This window comes from Vicugna pacos, chromosome 12 (assembly GCF_048564905.1).
Source record: "Vicugna pacos chromosome 12, VicPac4, whole genome shotgun sequence".
Taxonomy (NCBI): domain Eukaryota; kingdom Metazoa; phylum Chordata; class Mammalia; order Artiodactyla; family Camelidae; genus Vicugna; species Vicugna pacos.
Window position 1 is genome coordinate 57,677,621 of NC_132998.1, and position 17,609 is coordinate 57,695,229.

At 50.2% G+C, this 17,609-nt stretch overlaps 2 protein-coding genes across 6 annotated transcripts; one reads left to right on the forward strand and one right to left on the reverse strand.

The window, feature by feature from the left end:
* Positions 1–444: 444 nt before the first annotated feature.
* Positions 445–6,686, reverse strand: C12H22orf23 (chromosome 12 C22orf23 homolog). Of its 4 annotated transcripts, none has more exons than XM_072973500.1 (7): positions 6,521–6,652; positions 6,143–6,224; positions 5,359–5,421; positions 2,381–2,563; positions 1,538–1,669; positions 1,232–1,332; positions 445–1,062 (listed from the first exon to the last, which is right to left on the reverse strand). In XM_072973500.1, the coding sequence occupies exons 2-7, from the start codon at positions 6,213–6,215 to the stop codon at positions 823–825; spliced, it is 792 nt and encodes a 263-aa protein (XP_072829601.1). In that variant the 5' UTR covers positions 6,216–6,224; positions 6,521–6,652; the 3' UTR covers positions 445–822. The 4 variants fall into 4 exon arrangements, with proteins under 4 accessions (XP_072829601.1, XP_015097097.2, XP_072829600.1 ...); XM_015241611.3 differs by having other exon boundaries at positions 6,484–6,646; XM_072973499.1 differs by lacking the exon at positions 6,143–6,224 and having other exon boundaries at positions 6,521–6,686.
* An 11-nt stretch (positions 6,687–6,697) lies between these two features.
* POLR2F (RNA polymerase II, I and III subunit F) lies at positions 6,698–15,473 on the forward strand. Of its 2 annotated transcripts, none has more exons than XM_072973502.1 (5): positions 6,698–6,850; positions 8,294–8,363; positions 11,022–11,107; positions 14,766–14,837; positions 15,292–15,473. In XM_072973502.1, exons 1-5 carry the CDS (start codon positions 6,831–6,833, stop codon positions 15,380–15,382), a joined length of 339 nt encoding a protein of 112 aa, XP_072829603.1. In that variant the 5' UTR covers positions 6,698–6,830; the 3' UTR covers positions 15,383–15,473. The 2 variants fall into 2 exon arrangements, with proteins under 2 accessions (XP_072829603.1, XP_006207133.1); XM_006207071.4 differs by having other exon boundaries at positions 6,699–6,850; positions 11,022–11,152.
* The last annotated feature ends 2,136 nt before the right edge of the window (positions 15,474–17,609 follow it).

A 17,609-nucleotide genomic window follows, 5' to 3' on the forward strand; every position in this document is an offset into this window, starting at 1 on the left:
CTCAGGAGCCGTCAGAGCTGAGGCTGTGGGGCCTAGACCACATGGGCTGGGAGTGGAACTCCAAGCCCAGGGCCCCCTCAGTCTGGGTCCCTTCCACCCCTTTGGGCTTCCTTCTATGGGCTGTGGGTTTGGTGGGAAGACAGAAAGCTAACCTTTAATCCTGAGTAAGCTGCTTGTTAGTTAAAAGACTCTGGCCATAGTATCTCTGTGAGCCCCAGTTTTTACCGAGGGATAATCAGCCATCTCAGGTGTTTATTGAGAGAATCAGCCGAGAGTGATCTTGGCACCCGCCGCAGCGCCTGGCCGTGGGGTGCTCAGAAACGCTGGTTCCTGTTTTCACTTGAAGTATGCAAACAACTAGAAACCACCTGGGCTTGAAAAATTCTAACCCCTTGAATAAATAAGACTTATCCCTCAGAAAACAAAATGGTATGTGTAATGACCTCTGTTAAACGTGTTTTATTGGCCAGTTAATCACAGTGGTTAAACATTTGCCCAAGGTGGTAAGAAGTCATATAAGTAGGTCCTAAGACAGGTAGGAAGAAAGGAGTCATTCATTCCTAAGTTCAGAGAATCAAATGTGGAGGACATGGGGACACACAGTGGGTGAGGTGGTGGGAAGAGGGCCCAGTGGCCACCCTTAGACCCAAGCCCGAGATGGTGAGACCTGGGCCTTGCTTTCACTGTGTATGGGGGGACTCTTCCTCTGAGAAAAGACTCCAAGTCGTGTGTCTTGGTGCGTGTCTGTATCTGTGACTGGTCTCAGAGGCTCAGCTGACCTGGGATCCCTGGGCCAGGTATCCAGGAGAATCAGTCTACTTTCTAGGGTGCTGTCTCTGTCTGGGGTACCCTAGGCAGGGGCAGTGCTATACAGCCATTTGACATGGCTGAAGGCCAGGGTGGCTGGGCTGACCTGGGGGTGACCCTGTTTGGCAAGGGGGTGGGTGTTCCAGTGGTGGAGGCTGGGCTTCCCGCCCCTCTGGAGACAGATAAAGTGGTGGCCAGAGCCTTCCTAAGTTCCTCACTCCTCTTGTGGTCAATGTCTTCCATTTCCTGTAGTTTCTGCAGAGGAAAGCTGGGTATCAGGGAGGGAACTCCAGGAGCCACCACAGATATGAGGCTAGAGCTGAACTCCGGAAATGGCCACAGCTGACCCGTTCTCTCCACTCACCTCTCGTCCTCCACACTCACATGGGCACGTCCCGCCCCACTTCCCTGTGGCTTCTCCTACCTGGGAGATTTCAGTGAGGATGATCCCTCGGTACCGTCTGCCCTGCCCCAGGGCTTCCATGTCAGCCAGGAATTCTTTCCTCTCCTGGATTTCCTTCACCACTGGACAGGGAGAGGGCCATCAGGACAGGACAGTGGGGACCGTCAGGCTCCCAGGAGGGGTGGCAGGGGCGGCTCTCTTGGGAACAGGAAGCAGTTTTGGGGTCAGTTTCTGACTCGTTGGCCCTCAGGGATGTCCCCCTCCCTGGTTCTGGGCCCCTCCACACACACTCCCTTCCCCAGCATGACTGGCCCATCAGGGGCTTACGTTCTTCAAAGCGGTCCGGCTCCGGGGCTGGGTCCTCCTGTCGCACAGGAGGGGGCTTGCTTTTCCGTTCCTCTGGCTCCTTCCCGGTGGCAAAGATACTTTGCAGTCTTCGCTTTTCCTTCTCCAGATCTCCTGTTGGACCCAGATGTGGCCAAGTTAAGGCATAAAGGGTACCCCCATCCATGGTCTGTGCTCCCAATTGGGTTCGCTGGTTCCAGGGTGCCTGGGTAATGTGGGTAGGGTTTTTGCAGTCCTGGCACCTTCTACCCTGGGTGCCCCTGAGCTGGTCATGTCATTTCAGACAGGGAGGGGTTGAAAGAACCTGGAAGAAAGCTTTGTCAAAATGCACAGCCTGCCTTGGTGCAGGGCAAGGCTAAGAAAACGCAGTGACTGCCAAGGTGCAGCCCGGGTGGAGAGGCTCCGTGGAGCTGTTGGAGGGTCTAGGCCAAGAGTTATGTCTGGTGCCAAGCAGAAAGCGGGGGATGAATGGCTCTGTGAAATAGGCTGGGGTGCAGAGGAGCCCTGGGCTCCAGGCACCGTGTGAGCTTGAGAGAGCAGTGGCTGTGACACCTGACTGCCAAACATTCATCAGAAATCGGTGGAAACCAGTTAATTGTTAAAGAGAGTTCTGGAAAGATGTATAAAAAGGAATACCTAGCTGGTTTCCCATACACTCTGAACACTCCCAAGCTAACGTGTGCCAAGGCTCAAGAGCTTTGGTATAACCAGCCTGAGAATTTGATTAGATGATGCCTGCTTAGCACCCTGAGGGCTGCTGGTCTCCCTGCCTGCCCTCTTTGGAGGGAGGTAGGGGAGGGGCTGCAGTCCAGGCCCCTCACTTACGGGTGGCTTGAGGCTTGAACTGCTCCCGGCTGTAGGCCCCGTTGGCCTGGCACTTGCTGGCAGGCCGGAGGTGGGACCGAGCTGCCATGATGGGAGGCAGGTAGATGGCCGAGGCTGGCTGCTTGGAAGGCAAGACCCTCTGGCTGGAAGCTGGGCTGCACTGTAGAGGGAGAGGGTCTCCTCCTGGGGAAGGAAGGGTCAGGGTCGGGGGGTCCACCTGGCTTTTTAAAAAAAATTTTATGAAAGTGGTACTTACCTGTTATAACAAGTCAGACATTACAGAAGTCTCCCCTTCTTTCCAACTCTCCCCCTACAATGAGCCATGGCAACAATTTGGTAGTTTTGGTCCTTTCTTTTTGATGCTTACATGTTTTATGTTCAAAGATATATATACATACATAAGATTCTGTTTTCAAACACTGGATCATACTGTATTGTAGTCAGTAATAGACTCTTAACAACCTATCATGGATATCTTTCCAGATCGCTCCATTTATATATAACTTATTTTTTATAAATAGAATAGATACAGTATTTATTCAACTAGTCTTTTAGTTTCAGAAATTCAGGCTGTTTCCAGGGGTATTTTTTTGGTTTTGGATTTTTTTCAGTACTTCAAACAATGCTGCAATAAACATTCTTGTACATCAAGCCTTTGTCTTGGTGCTTTTATTTCTATAGATGGATTTCTAAAACCTGTTTGGTCCTGGGCGGGGAGGGATGGTTTGGATGGTAATAGACACCAACCCCTCCTAGTGTCCATCCTCACTGCCTAGACCCAGAGCTGGGGCTCCTCCCCCAGGCCAGCCAAGTGTGTCCCCTCCTATCTGGCTGACTGGCCCCCTCCTCTCAATTGTCCTATAGCCGCTCAGAGCAGACCCTACCCACTGTTTTGATCTGACTCCTGCCGACCTCCCCTAACTTTCCAGCATTCTTCTATCATCCACCCAGCAAATTTGGATTAAGTATGTACCCTGTGCCAGGCCCCGGACACAGCGGGTAAAGTGGGAAGTAAGATAAAGTCCTGCCCTCACAGCGCTTATGCCTGGGGTTTAGATAATGATAAAACACGTAAGATACACAGTATGTTAGATTGTGACGGTGATAGTACAGGGATGGAGCACAGGGTGTATCAGAGCAGGATTTGCAATTATAAATAGGGTAGCCAGGGAAGGCCTTGTGGAGAGGGTGACATTTGAGAAAAAACCCCAAAGTGGTAAGAGGCCAGCCACACAGATATTTTGGGGAAGAGCATTCCAGGCAGAAGGAATGGTCAGAGCAAAGGCCTTGAAGTGGGAATGTGTCTGGAGTGTTGGAGGAAGAGCTGGGAGGCAACGGTGTGGGAATGGACTGAGCAAGGGGCAGGGTGTAGGGGGAGTAGAGGCTAGAGGTCATGGAGGGCAAGAGATGTACAGGGCCTCATAGGCCTCTGAAAAGACTGGCTTTTACTCTGTGTGAAGTGGGGAGCCATGGGAGGTCTCTGCACAGAGGAGTAGAGGAATGACATGGTCCCTTTAGCTGCTGTTGAAAATACAGTAATTTCCCACTACCTTCCCCTTCTCACGTCCTCTACCATGGTCCACACCATGGTTTTTCTCTCTTCTCTGAAGAGATGCTGCGTTTCCTAAAATGTCCCTCTTACTCTCTCCACTCCTTATTTCTACCCGTCCAGCGCCAAATGCTACCTCTTCCTTTGGCCCATTCTCAGCAAATACTTATGACTCACGTAATTCTGGGAGTTCAGGTTAAGGAGAGGATTTTGTAGCTTGCAACAGAATTTGAACTAAGCCTCAAAACAACAAGTAGGACTTGGTTAAGAAGAGAGAAAAAGAGAAGGGATTCTAGGAGAAGAAACTAGATTCAACACCAATGCTTGGAGGCAGTGTTTTTAGAAACAAAACTTCTAAGGAGAATAAAACTGCCAGACAAACCAGTAACTTGTGTTGGCCTAACCACTGATGCAATTAGTCCTTCAATAAATATTCTGAGCACCTATGAGCTGGGGTAGCATGGTGAATAAGGTAGACACATTCTTGATCTCCTGCTATCTACTTTTAGTCGAATTTCTAGCACATTCTCTTTGTAGCCATGCTGTAGGGGACACCAAATTATTAACAGATTACTGAGCATGGAGTTATGTGATTCAGCTGTGTTGTGGAACTAGGCTCTGGCAGCCTGAGTTGTCCTTGTCCACAAAGAGGAAGAAGATCTGACTTCTGAACTGGCTTGATGGAGCCTCCCCACCTCGGCCAGTGCTGGGCAGACACTGCCAACATTTGTCTCTTTGACTCTCCCTTCCCTATGCTTCTGTGGTTGATCAGATGCCTCCAGATAGGCACCCTCTTCCTCAAGAGAAGGCAATAGCTATTGGCAGATTCAAGTGAAGTTCAGCAGGCTTGGACCCTCTGGCGTTCTCTTAAAGGCAACTTTACAGATCTCTGTTCTGCTCCATTAAATGTTGATTCAGTTAAATCTTAGAAAGCAAAGGTTGTTTTTAAGATCTTAGAGGGAACCTCATTCTTGTGTCCATGTACAGCGACATTTTTGTTTCCCTTGAAACAAAATCTGTGGTCAGAGGTGAGCTGTGGAAAGGTTTTGCATATTTTTCCCTAAGTTGGAATCCTGCCAATAATCTTGTTTCTGCTAGCTAAGCTATGAATGAATAAAACTATAAATGAGACACAGCCTTCTCCTTTGGAGAGCTTGAATGGTATGTGCGTAAGAGGACAGCATTCAGACTATTTGGCAGGGCAGGAAGTCTTGAACGGACTGTGATCTGTTGGGAAGGCTGGCTGGAGCTGGACTGTGCCCGAAGCAAAGGCCCCATCAGGTCAACTCCCCAGGAGCAAGGGTCAGAAATACTATTCGATTTTTTGTGGTCTTTCAAAATGAAGTCCCCTCCCCCTTAATACGGAGAAGCATTAGAATGGTGGCCCAGAATCCCTCTGCCCAGAAAGCCTCTGTGGATTGCCTCTTACGTTTCATGGTGTCCATGATGTGGCGCTGTTGGAAGTTAGTCAGTTTGGATTCTTTCATCATCACTGCAAGATAAAGCACTTCATTGAGGCCTCCTGGGCTGCAAGCAGATGCCTTCATCTCATCTATTGAAATTTAATATTGTATTGCCTCCTGGCCCCAATTGTACATCTGAGTACACCCTCTCTTCCTTCCCTGCTTCATTTTTTTTCTATAGCACTTGTCACCATCTAAGTTCTAAATATTTTAATTAGTATTTGTTACCTTCCTATTGGAATAGTAGCTCCATGGGAGCAAGAATTTTTGCTGTTTTTTTCAACTGCTGTATCCTCAGCACCTAGAATGATATCTACAGCACACAGTGGGGCTTTAAAATTTTTTGTTGAGTGAATGAACAAGTATTTGTTAAGTATGTGCCAGGAACTGGAGCTAAAATTGTGAGCCAAAACAGGCATGGTGTTCTGGTGGAGTTCACAAACTAGAGGGGTGGAAGGATGTCAATTCAATGTTAATTCATTGGGACACACTAGGTATCTGACTACAGGTTGCACTAAGCCCAGTGAAGGGAAAGGTATGTAGTAGTGTGTGGGTACATAACAACTGGTTCCACTGCGGTAGTGGTGGGTGGGAAGGAAATTAAGCTTCCCTGGGGAAATTGAAAGTGTGATCTAAGGGATGCACGGAAGTTAACTACTCTAAGCCATAAGTCATATGGGGGGAGGGGGGAACTGAGGTACAGAGGGTAACTGTTACCACCGCTTTTCTTGTGTCCTTTAATGCACTGACCTCTGAGCAGCTCACAGGTCCCTGGGGTGTAAGTGGCCGGCTTGGGGCAGCGCCAGAACCCCGTTGAAGCCATGGGGGGGCTCTGAGGAGGGAAAAACGCAACGACACATCTCCTGTCTCTTAGGTCCAATCTCTGTTCCCGCAACCCCAAGTTTGGGAGCGGGGGTCGGGTCGCAAGAGAATCGTGACACCGCGCGTCAATATCGCAACAGTGCCCGATTCTCCCACCCTCAACAGACCTCATCCTGACCTGGCGCCTGTGTCAGGGAAGCCCGCTCTGGAGGAAGGGGGCGTTAGGGAAGCCGTTCCCTTTGGGTGATACGTCCAAACTAAAACCTCACCCTAAAGTAAGACCCCGCCTGGGTGGCCCCTCCTCACAGAGGCTGCTGAGCTCCGGAGATCGTAACCACGTCTCTGCAGCTGCACCTGCGCTGGCGCCCCGCAGAAATACTTCTCCGATCTCTGCAACTAGAGCCTGCGACTTGCTGCTCCGGCTACCATGGTAACGCGAACACGCCGCTCGACGCATGCGCTCGTTTATTGCCCCGGCCAGCCTCCCGGAAGTGATTGCCTCTGGGTCACGGCGCAGGCGCAGAGTACGCGCGGCGCCGCTCGAGGCGGAGGCGCGGTGTCTGTGGGCCTCCGCGCGGGTCTGGGGAGAGAGCCAGGTAGCTGCGGCCCAGGCGTCATGTCAGACAACGAGGACAAGTGAGTTCTGGAGCGAAATGCCTTTTGCGGAGCCTCGGAAGTGACGGGTGAAGCGGAAGCCTGGCTCGAAAGAAGTTGAGGAGCCAGGCGTGGAGGGGCAGTGTCTCAAGGCACTCGGGGGGCGCTGAGGGGGGCCGCGGAGCTGGAGAAGGGAAAGGCGGGGAACCGGCAGCATAGACCCGACCAGAGGCTTAGCACAGACAGGCCCTGGCTCGAGGGTCCAGAGAGGATCACTGAAAAGATACCTTTCAATAGACTTCCGCTAAGTCGGATTCTGTGTCTTGATTTGGACATACTGAGGTGTATTAGGCATAATCCCTGCTCTCCCAGTGGGATCCCTTTCTAGAAGAGGGGACATGTCCTTAGATAATACGGGGGCTTATCTGTGAATTGCATGGTAAAAGTATGTAGTATAGAAGTAATCCAGAGGAGAGTCTGGGGAGACTTTGAAGTGGTAAAAGTCTGGAGGCTTGCAGTAATTAGGTGAGAAAAGGTAGTGATTTGTCCCAGGGTCATAGTAGTAGAGGTAGTGAGAAGTGGTTTTGAATTCTGGATTTTTTGGGGGGAGGGGAGGAGGTAATTACGTTTATTTATTTATTTTTTAATGGAGGTATTGGGGATTGAACCCAGGACCTCGTGCATGCAAAGCACGCATGCTACCTCTGAGCTACACCCTTTCTTCTACCCCCGGATTTATTTTGAAGCTAAAGCCAGAAAGATTTCCTGATGTATGGGGTTGGAGGAGAGGTCTATTCTGAAGAGAAAAATCGGGGAGTCCTCAGCATAAGTATATTAGTCAAAGCTGAGAAACGGGAGATCATCAGGGAAGTGTCAGTAGAGAAGAGGAGATGGCTGAGCGTCAGAGCATCCCAACATGGAGTGCTTGAAGGGAAAAGAGGAGAAACCAGCAAAGGAGATTGAGAAGGAGCAGCCAAGGAGTTGGGGGGACACCAAGAGAGTGAAGTGTCCTTGCAGTCAAGTGAGGAGAGTGTTTTGAGTGAGAGGAAGTGGTCTGATGTGCCAACTGCTAGATAAGGCTAGAGGACAAGAAGAATGGTCCATTGGGTTTAGCAACGTGGAAATCATTAACATACTCGAAAGGAGTGGCTTTGGTGGAGCCATGGAGGTGGAAGTCTTTGGAGTGAAATGATGACAGAATGGGAAGAGAAGAATTGGAAACACTGAAGACAGACAACTCTTTCATGAATTTTGCTCCCAAGGGGAGCATGGAAATAGGGCTCTGCAGGGAGGGAATAGAAAAGTAAGCTTTGTTTGTTTTTTAAAATGGGGAAATTAAATGATTTGTTAAGTGATTATTCAATGATTCACTCATTAAGTAGATACTTATTGAGTACCTCCTACATACCATATGAGACTCAGATCTCTGCCCTCTTTGATTCTAGTAAGTCATGCTCTGACTGGCTTCTTCTTCTTCTTGGACAGTTTTGATGGCGATGACTTTGACGATGTGGAGGAGGATGAAGGGCTAGATGACTTGGAGAATGCCGAGGAGGTCAGTATTTAGTCTTGGGTTCTCCCTCTGCAGCCCTACCTGCAGATAGCCTGTCTGGTGATAACTGAATGCATCTGCCTCCCATTTGTGGTCAAGGCAGGCTCAGTTAGAGTGAGGAAAGATCTGGTCCTGGATAGGGGAGGAGCCCCTAGAGGGTGGGCCTGAAGGCTTTTGTCCACTTGGACCACAGCATGTGGCTTCTGGGGCAGTTAGTTCACTAACTGAAATATCCCCTTCATTCATTGAGCAAACCTGTGCTGAGTGTTTATTATGTGCCAGGAGCTCTGCATTGGGCTCCATAAATAGAAAGGGGGAGGAGGTATAGCTCAGTGGTATAGTGCATGTTTAGTATGCATGAGGTCCTGAGTTCAATCCCCAGTACCTCCATTAACAACAACAACAACAACAAAAAAAAAAAAAAAAAGGAAAGAAAGAAAGCTGGAGAAGTAAGGGCCAAGATCAGGCAGGATTTTGTAGCCTATAGGTAGCAGGAAGCCACTGATGAGCTTTGAGCTTGGGAGTGGCATGATCCAGTTTATACTTTAGAAGGATCATTCTGGCCTCAGAGTGAGGAAGGAATTGGAGAGGAGCAAGAGTAAAAGAAAGAGCCCAATTAGGGAGCTCTCCTATACCTCCAGGTGAGAGACGTGGGGCTTGGACTTGGGTGCTGGTAATGTTGGTGATAAGAAAATAGATGAGATATTTTGGTGGGTTGAATGTGGGTTTGGGAAAGTGGGAGCTGATTATGGTGATTCCCAGATTTCTGGCTTGAGTCACTAGGTGAATGAGCTTCATAAATGAAATGTCCTGTGTGACTGATGGAGGAAGAAGTGCTTTATGTGTCCTGGAGAGAGAGTGATCCACAATTTTTTAGGCTCAGAAGCTGAAGCCCCTCTTTTCAGAATTCTTCTGTCTGCAGGACACTCTGAGGGACTTGTTCCACTGAGTCAGAAACCCCCTCTATCCTTCTGGTCCCTTCCATCCCTGTCCTGTTGATTCTGCCTCCTACATGTGGTTCAGTCCTATTTCTGTTTCTCCATTCCTAGTGCCTCAGCCTGGTGTAGATTTTCATCGCTTTTCACCCACATTACTGTAGAAATTGTGCTACTGGTTTTCTGCCTTCAGTCTGCTGTTTGCCTTTCTGCTGCCAGAGTTGTCTTTTTCACCTTCCCACATGATGGATTACTATTGGTTTTCCAAAATGGTCTCTGCTTCTGCTCTTACCCGCTACAGAATATTCCCAACAGAGTATCCAGAGTGATCCCTGTAAATCTTAAGTCAAATTGTCTCTCCTCTGCTCAGAACCCACATGCAGTGGCTTCATCTCATTCAGAATAAATGCCAAAACGATGTACAAGGTCCTCCATGATCTGGCCACTTGCCACCTCTGTCACCTTATCTCTTCTTGCTGTCCCTGTCATGCTAGGCAGACTCCTGCTCAGAATCTTTGATCATGCTCTTCCCTCTTCCAGGAACACTTCTCCCTTAGATATGCATATGACCTTTTCCTCATTTCCTCCAGGTAGTTGCTCAGGTGTCACCTCAACGAGGCGTTCCCTGACTATCCTATTTAAAATTGCTGCATTCCCCCCTCCTCCCACACACCACCCTTGGCTCTCCCTGTCTTTTCTCTGTTCTTATATTACACATTTTAATTATTTTAATTTTACATATTTTAATTTTTTTCTTGTTTATATCTTTTCTTATTATAGTATAAGTTCTATAAGGGAAAGGGTTTTTATCTGTCTTACTCGCTGCTCTATGCCAAGCACTTAGAATACTATCTGACACATCGTAAGCACTCAATAAATATTTGTTGACATTATTCTTTATTACGGAATTTATTCTCCTGCCTGCAACCCTGTATCTACCTTTTGCTCTAATCATACTCCACAATTAGTTGTCCAAACTTAGTACGTTCTCTCCCTCCTCTGTACTAATGCAGTTCAACCTGCCTGGAATGCCCTTTCCTTCCTCATTAGCTTGGCAGCGCCTCCTCATCCTTCTAGACTAGCAGTCTTAGCCCTGGACTGCATTCCTAACCCCTAGTGTGAGGTAGCTGTCCCTCACCTTCTTGGTAAGTTTGTGGCACATACTTTTATAGCACTTGATGTTTTGTTTACTCTTGTCTTTTTCCCAGACTGAATTCTTTGAGAACAGGAACTCTTAGCTTTCTGTCTCAGCACGTATTGTGATGTTCGCACATGACAGATGCTTAATAAGTCAAGTGTTAAATATATGAATATATGAAGATGGGGTGCTTGTTCCTCTTCCTGCAAAGGGTGATTTGTTCTCTGTGCTCAAGGACTTCTTTGTATAGAGTCAGTGTTCTAGGACCACCCTATCTCCAGGCCCTCTGCTTCTCTCTTCCGGATGAGGAAGCTGGGTTTGGAATTCTTATCATGATTCCTCTCTTTCATTTGGTCTGAGACTTTGGCTAAGTTTGCTAACTCTCTGAGCCTCTAAAATGGGCATTGTAATCCCCACCTCATAAGGTTATTGTGAGCATTAAATGAGATGTTAATCAGGCAGTTGTGTGGTCACTGGCATGTAACAAGCGGTAGTGTAGTGCTGGGTATGACCATTGTCGTCATCCTTCTCCCCCCTCACCCCCAATAATGCAACCTGCGATTTTCCCTCTTCTGCCTTGGTGTCCAGGAGGGCCAGGAGAACATTGAGATCCTCCCTTCTGGAGAGCGACCGCAGGCCAACCAGAAGCGAATCACCACACCATATATGACCAAGTATGAGCGAGCCCGCGTGTTGGGCACCCGAGCCCTTCAGATCGCGTGAGTGTGTGCCTCTTCACCATCTTTTCCACCGGTCAGGCCACGAGGAGCCTCCGAGCTATTGATGTGGTCCAGCCTGGCCCCCAAAACAGACCCTCCCTCCTCTCACATGCTAGACAAGGGTGGTGCTGTCCCTGTGTGCTGGGCCCTGTGCTAGACCCCTGCCCTCAGAGTTTGTGATCCAGTGGACAAATAGGACATAAACGTCTGAGGAGTCAAATAGCAGTATAGCAGAATAGCGGTAAGAATACAGAGCTTGATGGTTGCCTGTCAGGTTAGGGAAGCAAAAATAAAAATATAAAATCAGCCCTAGACCATTGTGGGCTGGTAAGTTGGGGAGCCATGGCCACACCTGTTGGGCTTAAGGTGATTCTTGATTTGACCAGACTATGGCCAGCCCAGAGGAGTGGGAGAGCCCTCTGTGCAGAGGCCACTTAGAGATGTGAAAGCACAGAGCAATGCTAGGGGTTTGGGGATTTGAAATGAGCAACCTTGCCTTTTCTCTCCCAAGTTTGGAACTAATTGAAGAATAACAAGATTCAGGGGATAGCTAGTAACAGATGGAGACCAGCATGTGCGATGCCGGCCTGCACTCCATCAGCCATAGGCATTGCAGGCATCCAGAGGCCGTCTCTGCAGGGCTGAGCCCGCCTGCTGAGGTGGTGGGCATCACGGAGGACAGATCTGAAAGTGCCCTCTCTGCAGGCAGGCAGCTTTGAGAAAGCAGGGACTCTTGAAGAGGCTGGGCCACAGATGCCTGCTTTTCCCCAGGCTCCCCTGTTAGATGGGTTCCCCCTCCATCCTGGTGAGGAGTAAATGGGAGGATGGAGAGGGCAGGTGTGTTACTGCTGCTCTTGTAGAAAGCCCTCCTGGGGAAACGTGAGGCCAAGGAAAGGGGCTCTCCACTGAACTTGCAAGCTGGAGTGGGAAATGGTGGGTATCTGGAGGAGGGGTTGCTTTGAGTAGGGAATAGTGGAAAACAGAAAAAATAGGAAGAAATTCTGGGGCCAGAATTGTGGAGTCATGCGTGCTGGAGGAGTGGTGGTGCTCAGTCTGCACACTGCTCCCCGCCCCTGAGTTTTCAAAGAGCCTTGGACGTTATCTCCTCCAGTCCTGTGGAGCGGAGGTGACCACTGTCCACTTCAATAGAGGGTTTTCTGGGTGGGCAACGTTGTTCCTTGCCCCTTTGGCACCAGTAGGCCTCTTGCCAGCCTGTTGCACTCCTTGCTGGTCTGCTGCACTCGGTGTGATGATTTTGGTATCACTGGGGTCAGGATCCTCTAGGCCTGCACCATCAATTATGGTCACCACTGACTACATTTGACCATTTAAATTTAAGTAAAACTAAGTAAAAGTTCATATTTGGTCTCATTAGCCACATTCGACGGCCCAGTAGCCCGCTGTGGCTGCCGTAATGGATAGCACAGACAGGATATTTGCGAATCGCAGAGCGCTCTGTTGGGCAGTGCTCACGTCTGCTAAACGTGACCCAGCAGAAAGAGTACTTCATTAATTATTTTTTTCATACAAATAGACTGTATGCAAGTTAAAGTCTTTCAGCATCCAGTAAGATATTGTGCTTGCACCTGTTGTGGATGCGAAGCTGATTAAAGACACAGTCCCCCAGTCCTGCAGGTGTTCACAGCGTGGTGGGGGAGACAGACCTATTGTAAATACCCAGAACCCAGGGCAGGCAGGGATGGTGCTTTACAAAAGGAACAAAAAGGAAAGAAGGGAGTGACTGGGGAGGCCTCAGGAAGAAATTGGAATTCAAGTGAGGACAAGTAAAGGGAGGTTTTGAACGTATCTCAGGTGCCAGAAACAGCACGAGGAAAGGTCCAGATGGAGGTGTGTGTGGACTGCGGCAGGGGAGTGGCAAGTACCTTGGGGCACAAGACTGAAGAAGATGTCACTGATGCCTTGAGTGATGAGTTCAGAAGATGGGCATGCATCTGGTGTGCAGTGTGGAGCACTTAAAAGTCAGGAGGCAGGTATTCAGAACACTACCAGGTCCCAACATCCTGCTATTCTTTGGGAGCAAGGCTCGGCTCTGCTTAGTGCTCCTTCCGATTAAGGGCTAGGGTGCCATCTGGCACTTCCTCAGCTGCTGTAAGCCCTTGGACAACCAGGGCTGGAGCTTATCCTGAGTACTGGGCATGCGATCCTGCACTTAGTAGGTGCTGAACAAATGTTTCTTGGATAGTTTTTGAATGAAGTCTCAATCCGGCTCACTGGCACCACCTGGCGGTGGCATGTTTACCACAGCCACTTCCTGGGAGCTTGTATTTTTAGAATGCTCCTAGTAATTTTGATAATTATCAGGTTTGGGATCCATTAATGTCAGTTTGAGCTGGAATCAGTAAGGTTGGCTTCCCAGAGGAAGTGGGCCTAGAACTGGCCCTGTTTGTGCTTGTTTGTTTTTAGCGCCTCTGCTGTGGGCCAAGTGTTGTGCTAGGGCATGGGATCCTGGGCCACCAGGTCTAATTTGGAAACTTCAAGCAAGAAGTTGCAGGACAGTGATACTGGTGCCGAGAAAAGTGTTTGTAAGATGAGTCAGGGCACTGAGGATTCAGCAAGGATTCCCAGAGCGGCGGACATTTGAGCAGGCCTGTAGGGCGAGGAAGTGTTTATGTAAGGATGCAAAAAGGAGACAACAGGCTGTGTATGGGAACTGTGGTAGTTTGGTGTGGCTGGAACGTGGCGTAAATACAGGCAAGTAGCATGAGAAGGTGCTGGAAAGGTAAGCATGGGCCAGATGAGGTGTCATGGAAGGATGAGTGCCTGACTGCAGGCCCCACATAGAGGCTATGGGAGCAGGACCCTTGTGGGGGTGTTGCCTAGACAGAGAAGGAAAATGAGGCGACCTAGACCCTGAGGCAGGGCTGGGGGCTTGAGTTAGAGCAATCAGAAGGATGAGCTTTTGCACACGCTGGTCCTTTGTGCTGGAATACTCTGCCGTGGCCTCAGGCTCAGGAGCCTGGAATGGGTCTTGGGGAAGGGCCTTGGCAGAGTTGCTGACGTGATGAATGTTGTAGGGCCCAGTGATGAAAGCTCACACTTGGAACACCTTTCTTCAGTTTATGGATCACCAGCTTTTTAATGGGAAGTGTTACAACACAGCAGGGCGGAGCCTTCTCCATTCAAACCTTGGCTCTGCCACTTACTGTCTGTGCGACCTTGGGCAATTTGCTGACCTCTCTGTGCCTCAGTTTCTGCATGAGTGAAACGGAAGTGACAGTAGTACTTACCAAGCAGCGCATAGCACTTCCTGAGTCTGCTCGTTAGCCAGCAGTGTGTTAGCATCATTGCTGTGTAGGCGCGGCAGGGCTTTTGTCTTCATTTTCAAATGAGGATACTGAGATTTGGAGAAAAATTCAGTTCTTTGGAGGCAAAGTTTAAGACTAGTCTACTGGCTCCCACTGGAGTACCCTCACTGTCAGCGCCCCTGAAGCGCCGCTCCACATCTGCCACACCCGCCTACCTGGAAGGTGCCCTTTCGAGGGGAGGAGTGGGATGCTGAGCTGATCCTGTCTGTGAAGCGAGCCTCCCACTTGGTGCTGGGCCTTCTCCCTGTGCGTCTAGTCTCCCCCAACACTTGTCCCTGTACCTGCAGGATGTGTGCCCCTGTGATGGTGGAGCTGGAGGGGGAGACAGATCCCTTGCTCATCGCCATGAAAGAGCTCAAGTAAGTCACCCAGATCGTGGTTCACTGCGCCTGGGAGGCATCCTTTGGGTTCTCCGCTGTACAACCCTCCCCCTACTTCGCTGCTGGGAAGTGTGGTTCTTGTTCCTGTAGACCCTTAGTCTGTTCAGGAGTCAGCCCACCAGGGAGGAGGGGGCTGGGAGGGGAGGACATTGATGAGACATCGACCTCTTCTGTCTGTCAGAATTTTCCTGTCCCTACCGCATCCCTCTACCCTGCCGCCTCCTCCCTTCAGCCGTGGGTCCTTCCAGACCCACTGTCCCACACTTAGGGATGCAGGAGCTTTTTTGTTGTAATTCCTTTTCTACAAAGTACATTCATAGTTTCAAGAGGATGCTCCTAAGACTTCTGTTCCCTTGCATTCTGCACACGTTCTGTCCCTTCTGCAGAGCTGGGATCACCAGCCCTCATGTGCCTTGACTTCTCCCCACCACAGGGCCCGAAAGATCCCCATCATCATTCGCCGCTACCTGCCCGACGGGAGCTATGAAGACTGGGGGGTAGACGAGCTCATCATCACCGACTGAGCCGGCATCATCTTCCTGGCTGTGCCTCATCCCCAGTTTCTAGTCTCACATTCTTTATACGTGTAAATAATAAACCCTTTGACTTTTCAAACCCCTCTGCCTCCAGCTACCTGCAAGGCCCTCTTGCTTCTTCCCTGTTACTGCCCTGCTGCTTGGAGGGTGCACCCATCCCAGTGGCCCTGTGACTGTCACTTCTTGAAGAGGCACCAGGGCCCTCCCCCCATGACCCTCCCTACATCTCGCCGTCCACCAGAGCAGAGGCGGCTGCAGGGAGACACCTCAGCTGCCTTCCCAGCAGACAGACGAGCCTTTGTGCCCAGGGAACTGGTTGCCACGGAAACCCCCAATTTCCTTTCCAGTGGGGACTGGCTGCAGGGGCTTCTCCCTTCTCAGGAGTATCACAGAGCAGGTCTCATCAAGCCACCCATTGTTTCCTAAGGACCTGCCTCGAGTCTCTTATCGTGGGCTCGGATCCCCTTTCAGGAGCCTGTGCCCCAGCAGGAAGCTTAGGGATGCAGTGATCTCCTGCCCTCCCCAAGAGAGCCCTGCTGGGCAAGTCAGCAGCTGGAGCGAGGGCCAAGCACCTGCCCACCTCTGCCCCAACCCTGGTCCCCACTTGTTAGGCCACTCCCCGCACACTGTCCTTGGTGACCCACCTCTCTGGTCTGCCACACCCATACCTTCTCATTCCCAGCCTCTGGAAAGATGTCATTTCCCTTCTGTGTGGGGCCCTGCTCCTACAAGGCCTTCCCTAGGATGGGTGCTGGGATGATGGCGGGCAGGGAAGCAGGGCTTCTGGGTTCAAGCCGTGACATTAAATTAGGACCAGAACTCCTCTTCCTCTGCTCTAGGTCCTAGTGGGTCCTGTTCTTACCCAGCCTGCAGAAAGACCAGTCAGTCACACTGGTTCTTCCCTCCCTCCAGGCCGGGTGGAGAGACCTCAGGGAGAGGGTATGTATTGACACTAACAGGGATAGAAGGGAAGATTGGCTCCCTCAATATTCCAGCCTTGACCTCCATTCTGCTGCCAGCTCCCCTTCCGGGAAGAGGAGGAGCGGGCTTGCCTGACCTCTGCAAGAGGCAGGGCGCTTGAGGGTGGGTGCACCCTGGACAGGGTGGGAGCCATGAGCATCCCCAGGAGCAGGAGGGGTGTTTGCTGCTCTGGAGAAGGGTTAATTCAGGGAGCAGTGGACTTCGCACCCCCTTCCACCCTCCTCCAAGCTTATGGAATCCTTTAATCAAGTTGGGTGCTGAAATTTCAGCTCTGAAATGCCGCCTTTGTGCTGGCATCCAGGCGGCCGCCCCAGAGTACGGGGGTCACTTTCTCGGCCCCGTTTCTCTAAATGGTCTCTTTGTTCCTGCTGGGCCGCTCAGTATCAGATGTGATTAAAGGGAGATGGGGTTTGGGTGGAGGAGGAGAGAAGGGGCTGGGAGAGGGAGGGGGTTAACCCTTAGGGGATAGGGTGTAGAGGAGATGGAGAAAGGGTGTTTTTCCTCCCACCTCCCCCTTCCCATTCTGCTCCTCTTTCAAGGAATCAGTCCTTGCTACTCAGCTGGCCAAGACTGGGCATAGTCTTCTCAGTCCTCTCCAGAAACACCTGTCCCCTTCTCTGTTTACACTCAGAGCCCCTACTTTACTGAGGCCTGAGCACATTGGAAGCATAGGTCTAAGGCATGAGCACAAGCCAGGTCTTCCGACTTCTCCAGGGTTATTTGTTCTTTTGGGCCACTTCCCCGCCTCCCGCGTCCCCAGTGACTTCCCAGCCGATCTTCGTGAGGTGCAGCATCCTGGAGGTGGTAGTTTCATCTTCTCAATGTAGCCCTTCCCACTCGCCCCGCCAGCTCCATGTCCACAGTCCCACTGAGCACAGGGGCAGACCGGAGGTGACAGCAGACCAGACATGGACTAATGTCCTGCTTTTCACTAGCAGGAAAGGGTGGGTTGTAAAAATTATGAGCACATAAGGTTAGTACTTATTTGTCCCTAACAAAGTTCTAGAATAGGCTACTGCATGTTTGAAAACACTTGTATAATGATAGGGTTTCTAAGAACGCTGCTGAAAGTGAACCAAATACTCTTTTTTCAATGGTTATTGATCTGGTAGGTTGGGGGATTGCCACAGACAGAGTGAACCTTGACTTTAACAAGACATCAGACAGTCTTTTCTGTGGCCAGGATGGAGAAGCATGTACTTTAAGGTGATATAATTAGATAGACTGAGAAGTG

Coding starts and splice junctions, on each gene's coding strand:
- POLR2F (XM_006207071.4), top strand. CDS start 6,831: ATGTCAGACAACGAGGACAA. Junction 6,851..8,293: donor ATGTCAGACAACGAGGACAA/GTGAGTTCTGGA, acceptor CTTCTTGGACAG/TTTTGATGGCGATGACTTTG. Junction 8,364..11,021: donor ACTTGGAGAATGCCGAGGAG/GTCAGTATTTAG, acceptor CTTGGTGTCCAG/GAGGGCCAGGAGAACATTGA.
- C12H22orf23 (XM_072973499.1), bottom strand. CDS start 6,671: ATGCGTCGAGCGGCGTGTTCGCGTTACCATGGTAGCCGGAGCAGCAAG. Junction 5,422..6,520: donor TCCGGAGCTCAGCAGCCTCT/GTGAGGAGGGGC, acceptor TTTATCTTGCAG/TGATGATGAAAGAATCCAAA. Junction 1,063..1,231: donor TCCTCACTGAAATCTCCCAG/GTAGGAGAAGCC, acceptor TTTCCTCTGCAG/AAACTACAGGAAATGGAAGA.